The sequence below is a fragment of the Marmota monax genome, unplaced genomic scaffold, assembly GCF_021218885.2.
Source record: "Marmota monax isolate L192 unplaced genomic scaffold, Marmota_monax_Labrador192_F-V1.1 WCK01_AAM20220418_F8-fsc00159, whole genome shotgun sequence".
Classification (NCBI taxonomy): domain Eukaryota; kingdom Metazoa; phylum Chordata; class Mammalia; order Rodentia; family Sciuridae; genus Marmota; species Marmota monax.
In genome coordinates this window covers 2,417,308-2,441,586 of record NW_026694999.1, presented here as the reverse complement: position 1 = coordinate 2,441,586, position 24,279 = coordinate 2,417,308, and the positions used below count along the sequence as shown (strand labels likewise).

At 32.2% G+C, this 24,279-nt stretch overlaps 1 protein-coding gene across 2 annotated transcripts in view; it reads right to left on the bottom strand.

Annotated features, from left to right (window-relative positions):
• Glra3 (glycine receptor alpha 3) overlaps positions 1–24,279 on the bottom strand; it is a 173,582-nt gene that overhangs the window by 123,844 nt on the left and 25,459 nt on the right. For both annotated transcript variants that reach the window (XM_046427546.2, XM_046427547.2), the window contains exon 2: positions 4,329–4,456. In XM_046427546.2, the coding sequence (XP_046283502.1) occupies positions 4,329–4,456 (128 nt within the window). The remainder of the gene's footprint in view (positions 1–4,328; positions 4,457–24,279) is intronic.

Here is a 24,279-nt window from a genome sequence, read left to right as displayed (position 1 = left end):
TTATTTAGCTAACATAACATTCTTTAGTTCATCTGCATTGTCATGGCTGGATGTATTCCATGGTGTGTATGTACTACATTTTCTATATCCATTCATCAGCTGATGGACACTTAGGTTGATTCCATTTCTTACGAATAGTGCTACTGTGAACAGTGCTGCAGTAAAAATGGGAATGCAAGTGTCTCTTCAACATACTGCATTCATTTTCTTTGGATTGATATATACTGTGTAGTGAGCTTACTGTATTATAAGGTGGTTCTGTTTTTAATTTTTTGAGGAAACTCCATACTGTTTTCTGTAATGGCTGTATTAACTTCACATTCCACCAACAGAATATAGAGTATGTTTACATCTTTGTTAACATTTGTTACCATTTGTATTTTTGATAATAGAATTTTAATTAGAGTGGTAATACCTTATGATTTTGATATACATTTTCCTAATAATTTGTGATGTTGAGTACTTTTTCATATAAATGTTGGCCATTTGTGTATATTCTTTGAAGAAATGACCATTTAGGCCTATTGCTAATTTTCAATTGTTTTTATTCTTCCATTGTTGAATTCCTTATATGTTACATATATGAATCCCATATCAGATGTTTAGTTTGCACATATTTTCTTACATTGTGTAGGTTGCTTCTTTACCTTAGTTAATTGTTTCCTTTGCTAAAAAGATTTTTAGTTTGTTATATTGTGTCTGCTTGCTCCCTCCACCCCTGTATTTTTGGGATCTTATCTGAATTATTCTTGCCAATTTCTGTGTCCTAATATATTTCTCCTATTTTCTACTAGTAGTTTCATAATCTCTGGCTTGCATGAAGTCTTTAATCCATTTTAATTGATTTTTGTTCATGGTGGGAGAAAGTGATCTAGTTTAATTTTTCTACATGTGGATATCCATTTTTCCTAGCATCATTTATTGAAGAGACTGTCACTTTAAGTGGTATGGAAACAATTAAAAAACGTTCAAACTAATATAATATTATAATACAATATAATAGTGTAATGATATACATGCCATTAAGCTATTTTTAAATGTTTTTATTAGCTCATTATAGTTATACACAATAGTGGGATTCACTTTGTCATAATCATACATATATTTATACTTATATAAACATATTTAAGGGAATGTATTTCCCCTTCCTCTACTCTACTGGTCTTCCTTCTCTTTATTGTTTTTTAAAGCTGGTGTTTTGTAGATATAGAAAAAGGTAAAATTAAGTATGGTATTTTCATATATGTACTTATCATGGTTTAATCAGTTTCATTCTGCAGTTTCTCCCTTTTCCCATTCTTCCTCCCTTCCCCTGTATCCTCTTCCTGTACTCCAGGGATCTCCCTTCCATTTTCATGGAACTCACCATTTTTAACCCCTTCTATTGTTGTAGCTTATGCAAATGAGAGAAAACAATCAACCCTTGACTTTCTGAGTCTGGTTTATTTCACTTAGCATGTCGCTCTCCAGTTCCATCCATTTACCAGTAAATGCTCTGTAATTTCATTCTAATTTATGGCTAAATTGGTACCTGGCCTGGTTCCATAAATTGGCTATTGTGAAATGTGCTATTATAAAAATGATGTGTCTGTATCACCAAAATATGCTGATTTTAGTTCTTTTGGATAAAAACCAAGGAATAGGATAGGATAGTTGGATCATATGGTGGTTTACATACTCCTAGTCTCATAATTTTAATTCACTGTATTAACTAATTGGAAGGGAACTAATGTATAATACTCATTTTCAATGAATTTAATTAGCCAAGTTCCTTCAAAAAGTTGATATAGGGAAAGTCAATCCATATGACACAGGACATTATAGTTTTAGTCTTGGGAACACAGATAACGGTTTAAATATTATCAGGAGAATGGGTTTTACAGTTCATGTTTGTATGTTTGATGATATTTTTGTTCAGTGAGATAAGATGCATCACAAGAAAAACTGATCTTTCTTGCCTCCTTTCATCTAATCATCTTGGGTGCAGTATTTGATATAGTTTGTTAATATTTAAATATTTTTATTAGGCATAAGGAGAAAATATATACAGAATATTTCATTTATATTTTAATAGTGAACAGTGAAATTATGGTCAAAATAATATGATTTTTTCAATAAAAGTGTTGAATATACTTAATTTGGAAGTGGAGTTATGAGTGTTTTAAAGTCAGTAATGTCCGATTCTTGGCAAAAGATTAAAAGGCAATATAAACATAAACTAATGCACTAAATTATTTCTATGTTTGATGTTAATATTTTGTTAATCAAAGGTAACATATATTTGTTTTCTTAATATCAAGAGTACCTTAAAATGTGACAGAAAGAAAACATTTTTTTCCTAGCATCATTTATTGAAGAGACTGTCTATTAGCAAAGAAAACATCTTCTTTTCTTCTTTTTTTAAGGATCCTAAAGAATAGACTCTTAATAATAAGAAAAACCACTTTTGAACTGGCATAGCTATCAGCTTGTTTTTAGGAATATACTTTTTTTTTTTAAGAGAGAGAGAGACAGAATTTTTTAATATTTATTTATTTATTTTTTTAATTTTCGGCAGACATAACATCTTTGTTTGTATGTTGTGCTGAGGATCGAACCCGGGCCGCACACATGCCAGGCGAGCACACTACCGCTTGAACCACATCCCCAGCCCCAGGAATATACTTTTACTAAAAAAGGAATTAATACTTATTTAAGGAAAGATCAAATCCTTGTATATATTCCATTACTGGTCTCATGAATAAATAGTAATAATGAATCACATTTTAAAATGACTCAAATTTTCTTTTATGTATTAAGTTATTGAAATAATAAAATAGAACTAAATTTCATAAGAGAAAGGCCAAGGCACACTGTTGTGTGTTTAATGACTTATCTTCATTTTTGTTAAAGTATCTGTTGTGGGTATTTATAAGATTTTAAAATATTCACAGAAATTTAAAAACAATGAATTTTCCTCTTTAATGTTCAGGAAAAAGAAAGCAGTATTTCTGAATCATTTAATGTAGAGTCACCATAATGAATCCACTAATTACTAATTATGTTTCTTGTTGTTTACTCATATGATAGCTATCTGTGTTCTCAAGATCTGTTCAAAATTCAGAACCTAATGACTAAGATACTGCTTTCTCTCAATTTGAAAAACATTGTAATTCTGAAATTTTTTGTTTTCATTTGTATGTTATATCCCCGTAAGTTATACTATTTTCTCACAGAGTGTTTTCCTTCCATGATTTATGGGTGAAAGCTTAAAAACCAAAAGATACAATCTACAATTTAAATGTGAAACTCATTTTGAAATTCGAAGCAATCCATCTCATTGTTGACTCATAAATTAAAAAATTTTGCTCCTCTTTTCTTTTGCTACCCATTCTTAATATTTATTATTCCTTGCTAATTAATCTTATAACACTACTAAGAAATTCTTTTATATTTATATTTTTCTTTTATAAGAACAAAGTATAGTAATTGTAGTCAACATTTTTTTTTAACCTTCAGGAATGAAAAATCTTACCTGAATTCCATGTATGTATTTGTATAACTTATTTTCTCTGTTTATTAGAGTAACATTGAAAATAGATTAAGTAAATTGTGGCATGGAGGCAGTTTTCTTATCTTTATCCTAAAATTAAATTCTAGGATATATTACAGATCTAGATAGGTCACATACAACTAGTATAAATATGCTCACCATTATATTAAACAAAAAAATTTAAAAAAAGTGGTACTCCTTAAGTTGACTTTTACCTTTCTTCCTAGAAATTCAGGTGAAATATTTAGTAGGTAGCCTTGTGTTTTCAATAATATCTGCGGCTTTTAATTATCTAGTCCCTTCTCCAGTAAGTAAATTAAAAAAACAAAAACAAAAAACAACTGATTCTCTACAATATAGAGTTCTGTATTATGGGGAATTAAAAAGGTGAGAAGTGACTGGAGATAGGGCCCTTTCTGAGCATGTGTGAGGCCCTGCATTGGAACACCAACACAGAAAAAAGGGGGTGGGAGGGAAGTTTATTACTGGGTCTTAAAAGATACTTTTATGCCAGTTAGTGATATAATAGATAAATAACAAATATGTACATACATATATGCTCCTAAAATAAATGGTCAACACAATAAGTATTATAACTATTAGGGGGAAAACACTCTTGGTTCATAGAAAGCACATGATGATAGCTTTGTACATGAAATTAGATTTCTTCTTTCAGGACACCTGTTTTTGAATCATTATTGGAAATAAGCATTAGAATTTCTGGTGAAATAAATTTTCAAATTTATTTAAACATATTTTAGAAAAATATAACTGAAGTAGTAAACAGAATATTTACCTTTAAAATTAGGTCTGATTCTTGCATCATACCCTGATGTCCTCCCCATTAATTTATCCAGAAAGTCAGATGGTGACATTGGAGTACTTCGAGATCTTGCACTATTTGTTTCCTTTGTAGCAACCAAACTGCAAGTGAGAACAAAATGATAGAATTTACAAAATGAAGTCTTTCTAACAGCTGCTACCTATAAAATTTTTTTTAAATGTTAAGCAAAAAATACTTTGACAATAAAAAAGAACTTTAAATACCATATAGTGGATATTACTATAATGACACATTTATATTTGGATTTACAATCAGTGCTTAGAAAGTTTCACAGTGTTTTGTGTTAAATCCTAAAACAAAGTCTACTTTCAATAATAAAGTATTAATCTTTCAAAATCTGTACTTTCTCAAACTTGAGTTAGTATTTCAGGTGAAAGAAAATATAAAAATTCAGCTATGAATAAGAATTCTTGCTTTATTGAGGGTAAAAAAATCACATTTTAGGTTTGGTGAATTTTTCTCAGCAGTAGTAAAACTTTTGTACAACATATGAAACAGTAGTATTCTTTTCTTCAATTAAATGCTTCCTATGTTAGTAATACACCCAGTTAAATTCATTCGACTTTCACTTGTGTGCCATTAAGCTGTAGTACATTTTCTTCAGATCTAGAATTAGTGTGGTGTTAAGATTGGAAAATTGTATTAAATGTGATTTGAGCCCTTGGATATTATAAGATTAGAAACTTTGTCTAGGAGTTTTTAAACTCCTAGTTTTCCTCTATTTTTAAAAATTTAGACATTTTCCTTTGTATGCATTTGTTCTTCTTAGAAACCCATAGTGTAATTGCACCACTGTCCAGCTCCTCATACATATAGGGTGGTCCAAAGAAGGCCTGGGCCTACTAACTAAGATCAAATGATTGTTTTATCCACAGACTTTGCTCAGAAAAGTAAACCTGACTTTCTGAATCCAAGAATGGAGTTTGGAAATCATGTATTCAAGTTGATGTTGCTTCCTAGAGATCATCAATCATCACAACCATCTGCGGTTACTCAACTCAGAGCATTGTACCACTTTGTTCACATATTATCATAGCACTAATTATTAAATTTCTTATATTTCTCCTGCAAGAATTTTAGTGAGTAGGAAGATGGGCTTTAGAGCATTTCCATTAATCTTCTACTTCACAGGTATATGCAGTGATTTATAGGGAACTCTAAAATTCATTTTCAGTGATGGGAGAATATTTCTGAAAACAGTATTATAAAAACAGTATTTATTAGCTATTGCATTATCTGGTGGTTATACCTAGTTCTGGGCACTCTACATCAGTCCTCTCCTCAGTGATTCTCATTCTGTCATCCTAGCTTTCTTCCCTACAGAAGCTTCACTTCTTTTTGTGTTGGTTCCATATTACCGATTGTCCAGTTCCTTGTCATTGTGCTCACTTGTAAGCTCTTTTTCTAACGCAAAAAAAAAAAAAAAAAATCATAAAAATAAAAGAAAAAGCCTATTATCTTCTCAATGACTCTAGAACTTTTCTGTACTCTCTGGTTTTAAGTAGCTTCTTCCTAGCCTATTAAACATAATAATTGTTCATATTCAATGGCTCAAGAATATACTGCAGAAAAGCATTGTTAGAGCTCTCACAGCTACATATTGCTGCATCTAAATGGTATCCTCTATTTTCTTTTAGAATTCCTCCTTTCAGTAACCAGATGATTAACTTCTACATTCTCCAGTCATTGAAAATACCCTGTTTTCCTGAATCAGAGTCAATAATGCTGTGGCCTCTCCCATTCAAAATAATAGATGACTATGTATATTAAGCTGAAATCCCTCACACTGTGTCCTGGAGAGATGAGTTATGCAGTTCAATCTTCCATAAGGGGGAAGCAGAGATATGCTTGACATGAGGTAGAAAAGGAAAGATAATGTGACAAAGGAGGCAGAAATTGTAGTGATGTACTACAGCCAAGGAATGCCAGCAACCCTCAGAAACTAGAAGAGATGAGGAATGGATTCTCCTTAGAGCCTCCAGAGAGAGGGAGGGCCTACTTACCTTGTTTTTGAGCCCAGTAAACTGAATTCAGATTTTTGAAAGAATGAAAGGATAAATTTTTGTTGATAATTTGTTGTAGCATTCATAAGAGGCAAATACCAGCCTTCTAGTAAATTTTTCATTTCAGTTACTCTACTTTCCACCACCCCAGAATTATTATTTTTATTTTTTTCTATAATTCCTGTCTCTTTGTTAATCATTTCTATTTGGTGAGGTTTTTCTTAGATGTCCAGCAACAGATGAATAATGGATAAAGAAAATATGATATATAAATATTTACTGATATTTTACTGTATTTTCTTTTTAGTTCTTTGGACATGGTTTTTTTTTTTTATTCTTTAAATGCATTATAAATAGCTAATTTAAATGTTTGTATAGTAATTCCAGTGCCTTTGCTGCCTCAGGTAAGTATCGGTTGCTTTTCTTCCTGGGTATTGTTTCTTTAATATCTTATAACTATTTATTGAAAACAGGCCATTTTGTGGAAATTCTGGAGATCATACTCCCCTTCTTCCTGAGATTGTTGTTGTTGCTTTTTTAAAAATAGGTTTTTATTATATGCAGTTGTAGGGATATCTTCTTGCTTAGCTTAACAATATTATTGTACTATCATGTGTAACTAATTAAAACAAATAAAAAAATTAAAAAAATATCAGCTAATAATTAGAAAGGGATTTTCTTAAATTCTTAGACCACTGTCTTCCAGTATTGCTGGGCTTCTGTGTTCATGAGCAGTTGACTAATTTGCTTTAACCTTTACTTCCACTTGCACAGGGCCTAACAAACAACCAGAGTTGAAAGGGTGTTCTTGCTCTTTCCTCAGCATGCATTTAATTCTCGTATATCAGTTTGTTAGGAAGGCCATACAAAGTATCACCCACAAAGTGGCTGAAACTCATGATTCTGGAGACTAGAAGTCTAAGATGGAGGTGTCCCTATGATCTGTTTCTTTTAAGGGTCTCCCTCCTTGGTTTATAGAAAGCCACATTCTGTTTGTTTCTTCAAATAGACTTCCTCTGTGTGTCTATCCTCATTTCCTCTTCTTGTAAGAATAATAGTCACATTGCATTAGGGACCACCAACATGATCTCATTTTATCCTAACAACCCAATTTCCAAATAAAGTCACATTTGCATGTGAATTTCAGGGGCATAATAACCCTGGGCATGTTCAAAACCCTATACATATATATTGGCCTTCTAGATGCCAAGAAATATATGGAGCTTATATATTATTCCATTGTTTTTCCTTTTAAGATTTTGGTTAGTTTGTTGTTTGTCCTTCTTGTTACACAATTGACTTAGGCACCTGTGAAATTAAAAAATTGTCTTTAAATGTTTTTGATAAATGGATCCAGAAAAAAAGTCTTTTTGCAGTTGTTGAGTTTTAAATTAGGTTGAATAAAAATAGCCTTGCAAGTGAGTTTTTCTAGAGAATCTCCAGAAAGGACTAATAATGACAATTATAGTGCAGAGGGGGTGTGTGTGTGTGGGAGTGTGGGGTGGGGGTGCTGGGGCATGCGGTTGGTGGGGGAGAGAAAGAGAAATTTCAAACTCCTTAGCTCTTCTCTGCCACTTGTTGTGGCTTCCAAGTTGCTGTTATGTTTTGTGATTGAGTGCTATTGGTTTACATTGTAATCATGGAGCTGCAGAGAGTGGAGAATAAGAATTGAGCAAGTTATAATGCCACAAATCCCATGGTTCTTACCAAGAGTTAGATGTTTTTATGATTAAACTTCTTCATGGATTATTTCATCCTGATAGTTAATCACTAGAGTTCTGAAAAAGTTGATTTGTATCAGTTTTCTCACTGCATTTATGAAGGAGAGAATTTACATATGTCCTTACTTCACTGTTTTTTTTTTTTTACTGGTATCAACCCCCAAATGTCATCCTAGATAGAATTCTTTTCATATTTGATTTATTATATTTTGTGTTAAAGAATTATGCGCCTCACTGCTCAGCCATGGAGCTTCTTTCCTGTCTGGATAATATTATTTATTACTATAGTATCAACTACTTCCAATAATACTGTTTTGTAGAACTTAAAAATATCCTTTTTCATAAGTAATGTTAAGATTTGATTTTAAAAGCAAGGATACAGAGATTTCTTTGCGGGTTTCACAATAATGAATATTCAAAAACTAGAATGAATATCAGTAAATATTTTGTGTGATTGTTACTCTGTTGGCAGTAATAAAGCAATAATTCCAGCTATTTATTTTGAGAAAGAGAAAGTGAGAAGGATAAATAGAGAATATTAATATCAATACAGCAAGTGTTGCTAAATTTAGCTTCACTTTTTTTAAAGATATATTAAATAGTGCAAAGCATGATAAAGAAACAAATGATGAAGAAGTAAATGGAATTAAGATTCACGGTATCTCCAACAATGCTGACAAAATGAAATTTTATTTCTTTAGGTAAATAAATGCTAAATTTTAATTTTCAATAAAATCCCATGCTCTCATACAGTGCTTACCTTCCAAAAAGTCTTGTCTTTTACTAATAGTTTTTATTGACTCACTTTTATAATAATTTTTCGAATATTGCATTCTAACATCAATCTTAAAATGGATTTTGTAAACCAACCTAAATCACTACTTTCATTCTTATACTAAGAAATTATACATACTTTACAAAGAGATATTTTAATAATTTGATATTTGAATCCATATGAGGAGTAGTGTATTAAAAAATTTCAATAGTGCCTATAGAGATTTAATCAGAATATATTTTTTTTCTGTAGAACTTAAAAATATCTTTTTTCATAAGTAAAAGGATATTTTATCCTAACTACCTATAATTATTTTTTAAAATTTTGTTTCTGTAATTATTGCTCCCAACTCAAGTAATGATAGGGAGCTAATGGCATGTGATGCTTGTACTTTTTGCAGTGAATGATCATGTTGCTTAAAAAAACCCTGGAATTCTGGACATCCACACTAAGATAAAAGAGTCAAACAGTCAAGGTATGAAACAATTTTATCTGGTTAATGTGATATTGTTCTACTTATGGATATTTTTTGACTTTATGATTTTAGGAAGTAGCAATTATGTGTTGTGTTATACTGCTGTTTTTTTTTGTGCATGCCAAAGATTTGAATGGAAACAAGATAAATCACTACTCTAGATCATTAGTAAGCTTTCAACACAAAGTTCACAAACATACTAAACTTGTCCCAAACTCCTGGTAGAATATTTTGAAGACTGTTATCAAACATTATCTACTCTCAGCACAGGTATTCTATTTGAGTGATTAAATGATAAATACTGTTGTTCAAATATGAAAAAAATTAATTAATATATCCACAATTTAATGTTTGTATTAATATTTTAATAATATTTCATTTCTGTTGATATTTTCAAAAATAATAATTGGGCTAGTTCAATAACTGTGCTTTCCTGAAATTTGAACTAATATAGTCCTGTTAAAATTTCACTGAAATATATTCTTATCTCCAAATTCATTAACATCCAAGTACATCATTTGGATTTTTATTTGTGACATTGATTCATCAATGATGGGAATATATGAAAATCTATTTGATAAAGCACATAATGGAAGCTCATTTATTTATTTGGCATCCATTACCAATGTCTGCAAAAGAGTCTTCATAGTGCTTGGAAGAGTTTCAAAGAGAAAGAAATTATGAATAAATAAGTGTAAAAGATACACATACACACATATTCTCAGTGTTTAACCTTTTTAATGACTAATACACTGTTGAAATTGTTTCCACTGTAATATAAATTCTTATTGGTTATGCAATTATTAATTAAAGTAACTTTAAGAAATGAAAAATCATTGTCTCAGTCTACTATGGGCTAGTATGGAAGATATATCTTTGGTAAATAATCTTAGAGGCGAAGCTGTATTATTGCAAACCAGGAAACTTATTAAGATGATCTACTCTAAGAGTTGTTATATATTTTATAGTCAAAATCATCTTATTTTTATATGAAGTGAATATTTTAAAAATATTTTTGTTATAAGTGTAAGTTAAACAACAAATTATGGTTCTTCTGACATGGAAAATAAATTAATAAAATTACTAATCTAATATAATTAATGATTTAAGATGAGTATATGAAATACACTTTGGGCTAGGATATTAGAAGAAATTATGATAAATTTAAAATACAACACATGAGCTTTTATAAGCCTTTTATAAATGGAGAAAAGTTCTGTATTCATAAAAGCACACTTATGTGCTTTATATAAAGTACATTACGCCATAATGCACTTGAAATATTTGGTAAATATTGAAACAATAAAATTTCCATTTTTGTAAAATTTATTAAATATATATCACTGTACGTCTCAGTAAAGTGTAAATAACTTAAATGTAAAGCTTTAAAGTGTTCACATTCAGTAGACTGCTCCAGTTGGTCTCTTTGGGAAATTAGCAGGCACTGAAAAAATAGATGACAGTCGAAAAATTTATCAGGTTATTGTTTTTTCCTATAATGTGAACAAAATCTTCATGTTTTATAATAACAATTCAAAACCAAGACCTGCATATTGATACACATAAAATATGAGAAACTTCTGAGCAGAGAAATATTCCAGTTTTCTTTATTAGTTATTATGGTCTGAATGTGTCTCCCTAAATTTCATATGCTACTAATCTTCAAGGTATTGGTAATAAGTGGGCCTTTGGGAGGTGATTAGGTCACAGGGCATAGTATTCATGAATGGGATAAGTGTCCTTATAAAAGAGATCCAGGCAATCTGTCTGGTCCCTCCCACTGTATAAGGTAACAGTGAAAAGACAGTAGTCAATGAACCAGAAAGCAAGACTTTACCACACCTAATTTTTCTGTGCTTTGGTGTTAGATTTCTCAGTTTTCAGAACTGTGAGATAAAAAAAAATCTGTCATTTATAAGCCACACACTTTTGATATTTTTTTTGTTGCTGCCTGAAGTTACTAATGACTTGAAGCCATCCAATTACTTATAGGTGATTGATTTTATTTTTAAATATTCTCAATTTCAACTCAGAAGGAATTTTTATCAGCAAAATTACATTGAATAATTGTATAGAAAGCATTTGTACATAGTCTGTCCCTTCCTTTTCTGAAAGGGGTAGAGGCTTTGAATACATAGTAAGATTTCTTGACAACAATAATCTTTGTTCTGATAATTTTTTCTTAAAACTTTAGTTCCTCTTACAGTAATATCTAAGCCTTGCACCATGTGAATATTAGTAGACGGCCCTAAGAGAATAGAAGTCATTTAAGAGAATTTCTTCCTTGTCATAAATACATGGTATAAGGCTTCTTATAACCAATCTTGACTCTTATACAAACTTTTAAATAGACAACAATATCTTACATGCATATAGGGTTTTTTTTTCAGTTTTTTAACTCAGAGTAGGGGGAGGCAGTGGGAAGACATTTAAGACTAATTTATAATGGATTCTGAATGAAAAACTATCATCAAGACCTCTTTTTTCTTTTTTGCTAAATCACTGAGTTTAAAGAAAACTAGCATATTTATAGAAAGTTACTATGATGGTTAGCAAATTACCCATGATCACGACTTTTGAAAGAAACAGCTTTGAGTCTTTTAAAAAAGTCTTTTATTTTTAAATCTTCTCAAAATCTGTGTTAATTAACTTCCCGCCCACACTTGGCTCTACTTTTCTATGCTTTAACAAAAATTTCAGTTACTATTAACTTTTCTTAGAAATTTGTGTGGGCTTGAACACATTCCCATCAATGAATTTTTTTCACATAAGTATTTTACATATTGTTTATTTAAAGATGTGTTATTTGAAAGTTCAGAGACTTTAAATTCTTAAACACTAGCAAAATCTATTCATTTAAGTATGGGAATAGAATATAAAAATTTATCAAGAATATTCAATAACAGGTAAATATAGATATCTATATATCTATATATCTATATCTATCTGTCTCTATATATGTATGTATGTATTTTGGAGGACAGAAATAACCACTAAATATAGATGCTTTTAAAAAGACTTTTAATATAACCATCAATACCCATTCTTCTTTGCTATCTCAACCTTAAAATTATGAGAGAAAATATGGGGGGTGTAGCTGAGAACAATGTAGTTTTGAGATAGATCATGCACATGTAGCCACAAACCTGTGTGCATCCATTTTCATGAATTGATTTGTACAGAGGGAGGGTCACTGGTGAGGAACAAACCACTGTCCAGATTCCTGAAGCAGAGAATGTTTAGAATGAGAGAGTTTACTGCAAAATCTATGGCTCTATGAACCACACTCCTGTGTATTTATAATTCCTTGTAAAATAATACAGTTATTAGTACCTTGGACTTTCTGAATTATAAAAACACAAGCCCTCATTTGAAAAATAAGATACAGAATAGAAAATATGACCATTCTATCCATTTCTTTATGCTTCATTGTAAGGAGAACTAAGGGGAAATGGGGCCATCTGGGAATATGTGTCATTTTAAGTATTTCAAACTAAAGTATACTGTCTTAGAAAAGGAATCATTGCAGTGGAGACATTAGCAGTGAAGCAGATCTTAAGTTGATTGCTTGACATTAATTATTAAAAAGGAGACCAAAGTAGGAGAATATAAAAGGACTTTTCTAGAACACCTTTGGAGATTAAAAAAAAAAGATGGTCTACTGGGATCTTGTTTCTAGTTACTAGGTAATATACCAATGAAATATGTTTATTATTTTAAAGAGATCTCACTTTAATGAAGCTTGGGAAATTTCAATTTATGTAAAAACAGAAATGATCACTGCTTCTTGATCTCTTATGCACAGGATTTACATTCATAATGCTATTTAATTAATAAGAACCTTGGTAGTTGGGTATTATTATCTATAGAATACAAATGAAGAGAATAAGGTATTTAGAGAAATTTGTAATTTTTTGAAAGTCATGCAGATTTATAAGGACCAAGTCTAATTTTAAATCAAAACAAATCTTCCACCTAAAGCAAGTAGGAAAGGTTTAAAAAATCTATTTGGAGAGCTAATAAACACAGAGTAAAATGATATATCCAAGACTTAAGAAAAAAGAAACTAGAGGTAAGCACAGTATTTGGAGCTGCGTTTCCTCCAGGGACGTATTTTATTTAACTTATTGTTACTATGACCAAAATACCTGACAAGAACAATGCAGTGGGGGAAAAGTTTATTTTGGCTCACAGATTCAGAGGTTCAGTTCATGGTTGGCCAACTCCATAATGAGGCAGAATATCATGTTGGAAGGACGTGTTGGAATGAAGCAGCTCAGAACATGGCAACCAGGAAGCAGAAAGAGCTCCTCACCAGGGACAAAATATGAACTCCAAATACACTACCCCAGTGACCTATTTCCCTCAGTCAAACCCACCAGCCTACAGTTATCATCCAATTAATCGAAGTTAGTGGGTTAATCCACCAAGTAGATTAAAGCTCTCAGAATCTAGTCATTTTTACCTCACATCACATCTAAACTGTAACAGGGTAGCAGAAAACTTCCGGCAAAGTAGTTAAGAGGTTAATAACTGGGGAACAAGCTTTGAAAGTTTTGTGGGTTCAAGGTGACAAAAATTGTATTCAGGGACTCACCAGAGGGCTGAATTCATGAGTTAAAGATCTGAAAGAGTTACGACTTTTGACTAAGCATAAACCAGAAGTATAGAAAGCTTAGTAGGATATCAAGCTCCTTGATCCATTTTGAGTTAAGTTTTGTGCATGGCAAGAGAAAGGGATTAAGTTTCATTTTGTTGCATATGGATTTCCAGTTTTCCCAGCACCATTTGTTGAAGATGCTATCCTTCCTCCATTGCATGCTTTTAGCCCCTTTATCAAATATAAGATAGTTATAGTTTTGTGGATTGGTTTCTCTCTCCTCTATTCTGTACCATTGGTCCACCTGCCTGTTTTGGTACCAGTACCATGCTGTTTTTGTTACTATTGCTCTGTAGTATAGTTTGAGGTCTGGTATCACTATACCGCCTGATTCACACTTCCTGCTTAGAGTTGTTTTTGCTATTCTGGGTCTTTTATTTTTCCATATGAATTTCATGATTGCTTTCTCTATTTCTACAAGAAATGCCGTTGGGATTTTGATTGGCATTGCATTAAACCTATAGAGAACTTTTGGTAATATCGCCATTTTGATGATGTTAGTTCTGCCTATCCATGAACAGGGTATATTTTTCCATCTTCTAAGATCTTCTTCTATTTCTCTCTTTAGGGTTCTGTAGTTTTCATTGTATAAGTCTTTCACCTCTTTTGTTAGGTTGATTCCCAAGTATTTTTTTTTTTGAGGATATTTTGAATGGAGTGGTTGTCCTCATTTCCATTTCAGAGGATTTGTCGCTGATATACAGGAATGCCTTTGATTTATGCGTGTTGATTTTATATCCTGCCACTTTGCTGAATTCATTTATTAGCTCTAATAGTTTCTTTGTAGACCCTTTTGGGTCTGCTAGGTATATAATCATGTCACTGCAAATAGTGGAAGTTCTTCTTTTCCTATTTTGATGCCTTTAATTTCTTTCATCTGTCTAATTGCTCTGGCCAGTGTTTCGAGAACTATGTTGAAGAGAAGTGGTGAGAGAGGGCATCCCTGTCTTGTTCCAGATTTTAGAGGGAATGCCTTCAATTTTTCTCCATTCAGAATGATGCTAGCCTGAGGCTTAGCATAGATTGCTTTTACAATATTGAGGTATGTTCCTATTATCCCTAGTTTTTCTAGAGTTTTGAACATAAAGGGATACTGTAATTTGTCGAACGCTTTTTCTGCGTCTATCGAGATGATCATATGGTTCTTATTTTTAAGTCTATTGATGTGGTGAATAACATTTATTGATTTCCGTATATTGAACCAGCCTTGCATCCCAGGGATGAATCCTACTTGATCATGGTGCACAATTTTTTTGATATGTTTTTGTATCCGATTCGCCAGAATTTTATTGAGGATTTTTGCATCTAGGTTCATTAGAGATATTGGTCTGTAGTTTTCTTTCTTTGAAGTGTCTTTGTCTGGTTTAGGAATCAGGGTGATGTTGGCCTCGTAGAATGAATTTGGAAGTTCTCCCTCTTTCTCTATTTCCTGGAATAGCTTGAAAAGTATTGGTATTAGTTCCTCTTTAAAGGTTTTGTAAAACTCTGCTGTATACCCATCCGGTCCTGGGCTTTTCTTAGTTGGTAGTCTTTTGATGGTTTCTTCTATTTCCTCAATTGATATTGGTCTGTTTAGGTTGTCTATATCCTCCTGACTCAATCAGGGCAGATCATATGACTTAAGAAATTTATCGATGCCTTCACTATCTTCTATTTTATTGGAGTATAAGGATTCAAAATAATTTCTGATTATCTTCTGTATTTCTGAAGTGTCTGTTATGATATTGCCTTTTTCATCCTGTATGCTAGTAATTTGAGTTCTCTCTCTTCTTCTCTTCATTAGCATGGCTAAGGGTCTGTCGATTTTATTTATTTTTTCAAAGAACCAACTTTTAGTTTTATCAATTTTTTTCAATTGTTTCTTTTGTTTCAATTTCATTAATTTCAAATCAGAGATACGGCGTCTGATACAAGAAAAAGTTGGCTACGATCTACATACTGTGGGGTCGGGCTCCAAATTCCTCAATAGGACACCCATAGCACAAGAGTTAATAACTAGAATCAACAAATGGGACTTACTCAAACTAAAAAGTTTTTTCTCAGCAAAAGAAACAATAAGAGAGGTAAATAGGTAGCCTACATTCTGGGAACAAATCTTTACTCCTCACACTTCAGATAGAGCCCTAATATCCAGAGTATACAAAGAACTCAAAAAATTAAACAATAAGAAAACAAATAACCCAATCAACAAATGGGCCAAGGACCTGAACAGACACTTCTCAGAGGAGGACATACAATCAATCAATAAGTACATGAAAAAATGCTCACCATCTCTAGCAGTCAGAGAAATGCAAATCAAAACCACCCTAAGATACCATCTCACTCCAGTAAGATTGGCAGCCATTAGGAAGTCAAACAACAACAAGTGCTGGCGAGGATGTGGGGAAAAGGGTACACTTGTACATTGCTGGTGGGACTGCAAATTGGTACAGCCAATTTGGAAAGCAGTATGGAGATTTCTTGGAAAGCTGGGAATGGAACCACCATTTGACCCAGCTATTCCCCTTCTTGGTCTATTCCCTAAAGACCTAAAAAGAGCATGCTACAGGGACACTGCTACATCGATGTTCATAGCAGCACAATTCACAATAGCAAGACTGTGGAACCAACCTAGATGCCCTTCAATAGACGAATGGATAAAAAAATGTGGCAGTTATACACAATGGAGTATTACTATGCATTAAAAAATGACAAAATCATAGAATTTGCAGGGAAATGCATGGCATTAGAACAGATTATGCTAAGTGAAGCTAGCCAATCCCTAAAAAACAAATGCCAAATGTTTTCTTTGATATAAGGAGAGTAACTAAGAACAGAGTTGGGAGGAAGAGCATGAGAAGAAGATTAACATTAAACAGGGGTAAGAGGTGGGAGGGAAAAGGAAAGAGAAGGGAAATTGCATGGAAATGGAAGGAGACCCTCATGGTTATACAAAATTACATACAAGAGGAAGTGAGGGAAAAGGGGAAAAAAAAACAAGGGGGAGAAATGAATTACAGTAGATGGGGTAGAGAGAGAAGATTGGAGGGGAGGCGATGGGGGATAGTAGAGGATAGGAAAGGCAGCAGAATACAACAGATACTAGTATAGCAATATGTAAAACAGTGGATGTGTAACCGATGTGATGCTGCAATCTGTATATGGGGTAAAAATGGGAGTTCATAACCCACTTGAATCAAAGTGTGAAATATGATTTGTCAAGAACTACGTAATGTTTTGAACAACCAACAATAAAAATTAAAGAAAATAAAAGAAAGCTTAGTAGGAAGCTAATTATTACTTGGAATAATCTCAGTTTGTGAAACCAGAATAAAATAATTTCAGAGTGTTAGCTACCTACCTTTCTAAATAAAAGAAAAAATAAATCCTCTTCCAAGAAAGAATGAAATATCACTCTAAACCTCAAGTTATATCTAATTTTCTATATATAGTATCTTAAATAGAATAAAAATGTAAGCAAAAAAGAGAGGCACCTAAGACCTAAAAGTCAAGATAAATGTGGAATGGAATATATACATCAAAGATTCAGATGACAAATTTGTCAAACCGAATTTACATAATTATACTTTATATATTTTGATAAAAATAAGAACTCCAGCAATGAAGTCTAATTACAAATCAAATGAAAATTCTTTAATTTAAACATAAAATAAAATTAAGAACTCAATTGTCTTAGTAAATTAGGCATAGCTAATAAAAGTCTGAATCATTTGCAAGATAAAAAATGTAGAGAAGGCAGTATGGAAAGAAAATGAAAAACAATAGATAGTGGAAAAAAGAGGTGAAAATGTCTAATATCTATATACTGGAAGTTCAGACTATGAAGATATAGAAACCAAAAAAAAAATCAATAAATGATAACTTAATTGCTGAGCATGTTCCCAAACTAATATTTAGCTGCAGAATCCATATATTCTAAAAATTTGAAGAAAATTCAAAAAAATGATCTTCATACATTATAGTAAATGTGCCAAAAATAAACAAGAAGAAGAATATAATTGATATTAAAGTATTTTCATGTATTTTATAGTTTTTCCCCTCCAATATCAGTATTTGCAGCCATGTAATCCTTCCTTTGCTCCTACTGGTATGTGTGGACTGTCTCCCACTAGCATAAGTCATACTTTCCTAATATACACAAGATTTCTTTATTCTTACCTACTCAAATATATATAGTCCTGTCTCTTCCATCAATACCTCTACAGAATCATTTCTAAAGTGCAATATACAAACTTGTTATTTCTCTTTTTAAAACACAATGGAACAAAAACTTCCTTGAGTTCACTTCTCATTTCAGCTGCTTACTCTTTCACTTAAAAGCAAACCTGAATTACCTACACTTAATTCATTTCTTTATATTTTGCTCTCCTAAATATATGGTGAGAATATTTCCATTAATAAAATGCTTTTGTCAAGCTCCTAATATCCTCCACTAAATTTAGTGGTCAATTCACATTACTCATCGAACATGAGTAGCATAAAAAGCAATTGATGACCTCTCCCTTTGCAATTTTATTGTTGCCAGTTTTTTCTCAGTGTTTCTCCTACTATATATTACTTCTTTGTTTTTGATTGCTGCTGCTTCTTTATTATCTTGACCTCTGAAATTTGAAATGATTTTTCTTAATTATTGACTATTTTCTTTAATTATACCTTCTTTTGTGGCAAGCCATTCAGTCTCATGACTGAATATAATACAGAGTAGATTGAGCACTTAAATTTTATCCAAGTCATGAATTCTCCCTGCAGTATAGACTTTTAGGTGTATCTACTTGACATGTTCCATTTGAATATACACAACTGAACATACTCAAATTAAACTCCTCCTGTTTCTACACGAACCTGCTCTTTTCCCATTCTTTCAAAATTTGAAAGAAAACTGAACTCCATTCTTCAGTTTTCAGGATGAAAACCTTTGATAACTCTTGATGAAGTTTTTTATTTCACATATTAAATTATCTTGCTGTGTCTTCTTTGTAATTTTATCTATGATCCAACCATACATCACTATTCTCACTCACTAGTCTCATCTAATCTTACACTTGCCATGAACTTTGTATGGAATGCCTATTGGTCCTCTATTTGTTAGGTCTTATTTGTCCTTATGATCTAGGTTTAAGAATCATTTCTTCAAGAAGCCTTAGCTATTAATCCCTTATTTTGCAAAAATCCTGCTAAAATATATTTCAAATTTGTGTCTTTCATTAATAGCACTTGTTGTCAGTTTTTTATTTATTTATTTATTTTTGGTTGGGAGAGTATGGGGATTGAACTCAGGGGCACTCAGCCTTATTTTATTTAGAGATAGGGTCTCACTGAATAGCTTAGTGCCTTGCTGTTGCTGAGGCTTTGAACTTGAGACCCTCCTGCCTCAGCTCCCCAAGATGCTGGGATTACAGGTATGCACCACTGTGCCCAGCTATAATTGTAATTTTTATAGTACTAATCAATTTCTGTCTCCTGTATAAAAGGGTTTAATATTTATGCAAAAATCATGATTGTTCCATTTATTGCAGAGTCCAAAAGCAATTCAGAGTATCCATGGTAAATAAATAGTTTTAAAATGAATTATCTAAAAGATAATTATCTAAAAGAGTGAGAGGTCAAACATCAGTTTACGACCCAGTAATTATATTGTGAGTATGTGTTTAACCCTAGAGAAGGTACAACCTTTCTCTCCTTCTATCCTTCTGCCCAAGTTAGGAGTGCTGCTAATGAATGATCAGAAAGGAACAAAGAATAAATAGAAATAGAGAAAAATCAAGATAGAGAAATCTGGAAGAGGGATTTTTAAATCATCCAAGTTACATGCTTGAAATTGTCATTTAATGGTGGAAATAGAGATAAATTGGAGTGCTACAGCTGCCATTTTAACTAAGCTTGATACTATAATGTTGTCTACATTCAATGCTTACATAAATTAGTACTAATTAAAGGGCATCTAGGTTGGTTCCACAGTCTTGCTATTGTGAACTGTGCTGCTATGAACATCGATGTAGCAGTGTCCCTGTAGCATGCTCTTTTTAGGTCTTTAGGGAATAGACCAAGAAGGGGAATAGCTGGGTCAAATGGTGGCTCCATTCCCAGCTTTCCAAGAAATCTCCATACTGCTTTCCAAATTGGCTGCACCAATTTGCAGTCCCACCAGCAATGTACAAGTGTACCCTTTTCCCCACATCCTCGCCAGCACTTGTTGTTGTTTGACTTCCTAATGGCTGCCAATCTTACTGGAGTGAGATGGTATCTTAGGGTGGTTTTGATTTGCATTTCTCTGACTGCTAGAGATGTTGAGCATTTTTTCATGTACTTGTTGATTGACTGTATGTCCTCCTCTGAGACGTGTCTGTTCAGGTCCTTGGCCCATTTGTTGATTGGGTTGTTTGTTCTCTTATTGTCTAATTTTTTGAGTTCTTTGTATACTCTGGATATTAGGGCTCTATCTGAAGTGTGAGGAGTAAAGATTTGTTCCCAGGGTGTAGGCTCCCTATTTACCTCTCTTATTGTTTCTTTTGCTGAGAAAAAACTTTTGGGAGTAAGTTGCATAAAAAAAAAAAAATTAGTACTAATTATGGTTATCTATATTCAGTGCTTGCTAGTTGCCAGTGATAAATTGCATGTTGGTTGTGTATATGTGAAGGGTTAATACAAGGTTATAGGTGGATGTGGGGTAGGGAAGGAGGTTTCCAATGAACAGTAAGATGTGTGTTAAGGGATAAGTGTAATCATTTAATATTTTTCATTCTAACCTTTATACAATTTATTTTAGATACAAAACTAATTTTTGTTATAAAATCACTCAGTTTTACTAAATTTTAATTCATGGTAATTGTTATAGCTTCATGGAAACTGTCCTCATGGGTAATAGTTTACTTCTTTGTAGTTTGGGCATCAGCTTATTTCAGCTGAAAGAACTAAAAGGCCATAACACAGCTAATTAATGCACTGATTTGTAGTTTCTTAATGACTTATTTATTTTAAAGAAAACTAATTAAATGTTTCAGAATACATTGAAATTACTTAGAATAGACTTAATAGTTCGTATTATGTATTGAGTGCACACAGTAATTAAACAGAATGCATCATGGTACAATGGTTGAGGCTCCAGATGGACAGCCAGGAGGCTTATGTTATGTTCCTTTTCTGTCACTAACTAGTTGTTTGGCCTTAGGCAAGCCAGACATTCTTTACCAGTATTAAAACAGAGAATTAAAAGTGACACACATTTTTCATAGATGAATTTAGTAATAAAATACATAGCACAGTATATACATATGTTTAGAAAAATGCCAAAATGTTATGCCAAAGTTTCCTTTTGCATTTGATATCATGACTCTTTTGGGTCAGGCATATTTTTAATCAAAATAAAGAAAAATCATGTAAAAGGACCCTAGATGGTCATACTTACCTCTTGAAATTCATGTGTAGAAAATACAAAGAAACCTTGGAAAAGACAGAAACATAAAAAAATTTTTATTTATCCCAGTACATTAATTCAACTCCAGATTGAAACTGCTTTATCAAATGAGGTTTAGAGTCACATTGCAAATATATACTGGTAGGAGCCTTAACTTATAAGGTTGTTTACTCCTCCTTAAAAACTTCTGATTAATGACATTCAGTGTTTTTTAAATCAAATATTGAATGGATATTTATGGAAATTTTAGGTATAAATTGTCTTTTATTCTGTAATTTGATTTTAATAGTGTTGGTATTCTAGTAAGAATTTAACTAAAAAGAAGTAATGTTTGTGTTGAACTCAGTGAGAATTTGTAGGAAAGAAAACTGCTGAAACAGTAGTCCAGAATTTCAGACAGGAACGAATGAATGAACAGATAACGAGAGCCTGTGATGAGAATAGCATGAGAAATACCAGAGACTAAAAGAATATCAGTGTGGTTGGAATAGAGAGAGCATCAACACAAATGGCAGATGAGGCTGGTCAGTGAAGTTACTACCAGATTACAAGGTGTTTTATATATCATAAACTTTGGTCTTCATAGCCCCATTTGGAGACAATTTCAGTTGTCAAAATGAGAGCTGTTTTAGTCAGCTAAAACAGCTTTTGCTAAGACCAAAAGACCTCACAAATACAAGTTTAGAGGAGAAATGTTTATTTTGGGGTTCACAGTTTCAGAGGACTCAGTACATAGATGGCTGACTCCATTCCTCAGGGACCAAGGGGAGGCAGAACATCATGGCAGAAGGGTGTGGCAAGGGAAAGCAGCTGGGAATGTGGTACCAGGAAGCAGAGAGAGGGAACTCAGGTAAAGTAGGACAAAATACATACCCCAAAGGTAGACTCCTGGGACCCACCTCATCTAGCCACATTCTACATGCTTAGAGTTACCACTCAGTTAATCCCTGTCAGAGAACAATGCACTGATTAGGTTAAGGTTCTCATAACACAGTCATTTCACTTTTAAACTTTCTTGCATTGTCTCCCACACAAGCTTTTGGGGGACACCTCATATCTAAAGTATAACAAGAACTGTAGATAGTAGTGTGGATATTTTTTAAATAGTGGGAATAAAGAAGAGGAGAATAATCTGAGGTGATAAAATCTACAGAGTTTAGTGATAGTTTGGTCTGGGTGTGAAGGAATTTCTCAAAGATGACTGTGGTAGTTTTTAAACTCTTTAATTTCTTTGATGCTTCTCTTTTCAAAGAGTGGGGTCAAATTTCCCTTCTTCTGAACATTGGCTGGACTAACTGCCTTAATGATGGTGTGTAAAATATGTCATAAAAATGTATTGTTACTTCTGTCTTACTTTTTTGGATCACTCACAAAAGCTAGTCATAGTGTTATAAAGACACTCAAGAGTGCAAATCTGAGCATTTATACCAATGGACTTGGCTGGCCATTTGACTGAGACCTCTTGGAATCAGTCTCTAGCATAGTCAAGACTTCATATGACTGCAGTGATGGCTAATATCTTGACAGTAAGATTGTGAGATCTTGAACTAGAAATTATGACTGTGGCTAATAAGCATTTATTATTGTTTCAAGTCACATGTGTTTCAGGGTAGTGAAAAATTGCAATTTTTATTAAGATGTTTCTGTGCAATAATAAAATAGGTTGATATAGAACTCAATAATTTTAATTAATCAAATAATTTATTATTAACTATTAATATTCTCATAGAAGTTAGGTTTTTCAAGACAGTAACTTTTCAAGTGAGAATATGTTACCCTGATGATGCTTTCTGACTACATAAGTGATCCACCAAGTTTTCAAATTTTAGTGTCATTTCAGAGAGTAATAAAATCGCCCTTGATTTGCTTTTGAACATCACTGTATAACAGGACAGAGAACCTTTAGATGTTGTGTCCTTCTAGAGAAAAGATGTGTTTCTTAAATATATCAGGCATAAAATAATGCCAAAATTTCTGAAGCTTATAATTCCTGTTCCTATTTCATTTAAATATATTTGGTAAGTCATCTTTCCCCTTAATCTGGAAAGTTCACGGTTTTTAATTAGGCATTAATAATAATTATAAATTTAAGGACTGGGGTGTCATTCAGTGGTAGAGCACATTCTTAGTATGTGACAGACTCTGGGTTCAATCCCTAGAATGAAAAAATAAAAATAAAATTATAAACTTACATCCATCACTTTATATACATATATCATTATACTAATAGCTGCATGCATGAGCCATCCAGAAAAACTGTTCAATTCCCCAAAACAAAAAAAGCAAGTTTTTAAAATCTTAGACTAAATAAAAAAATTCAAAAATCTTATGAAGAGTAAAATGTATAGATTACCAAGATATGAGAAAGAAAGGTATTTGTTGCCCAAGATTTTACATTTTTATACATAATCAATGTATGTGTATGAACATACATTATGTATATGTGTATCTGTATATATTCAAAATACATATTACTGTATCCATTTAGTTGTATATATGTGGTAAAATAAAAATGGTTACTAAAGATCCTGGATGCAGTATAGCAAATGACCAATAAAAATCTCTGTGGCCAAGAAATTTACATTATGATAGAAAAAACAGATAATAAACAAACATACAACTAATTGAATTAAAAGATTGTTCTGTTTTTCATAAGAAAATAGTATGGTTAAAAAATAAAAAAGTGAGACCAAAATAACTTTAAACTTTTTAATTAGCATTGGATAGGATAGTCAGTAAACACTTTTTAAGGAATTAAAATGTTAGCTGAATATGGATTAGAGGGAACAATATTCCAGGTAAAGTCAACAGCTACTTCAAACTAATAGTGTTGTAAACAGTCAGTAATCTATTTG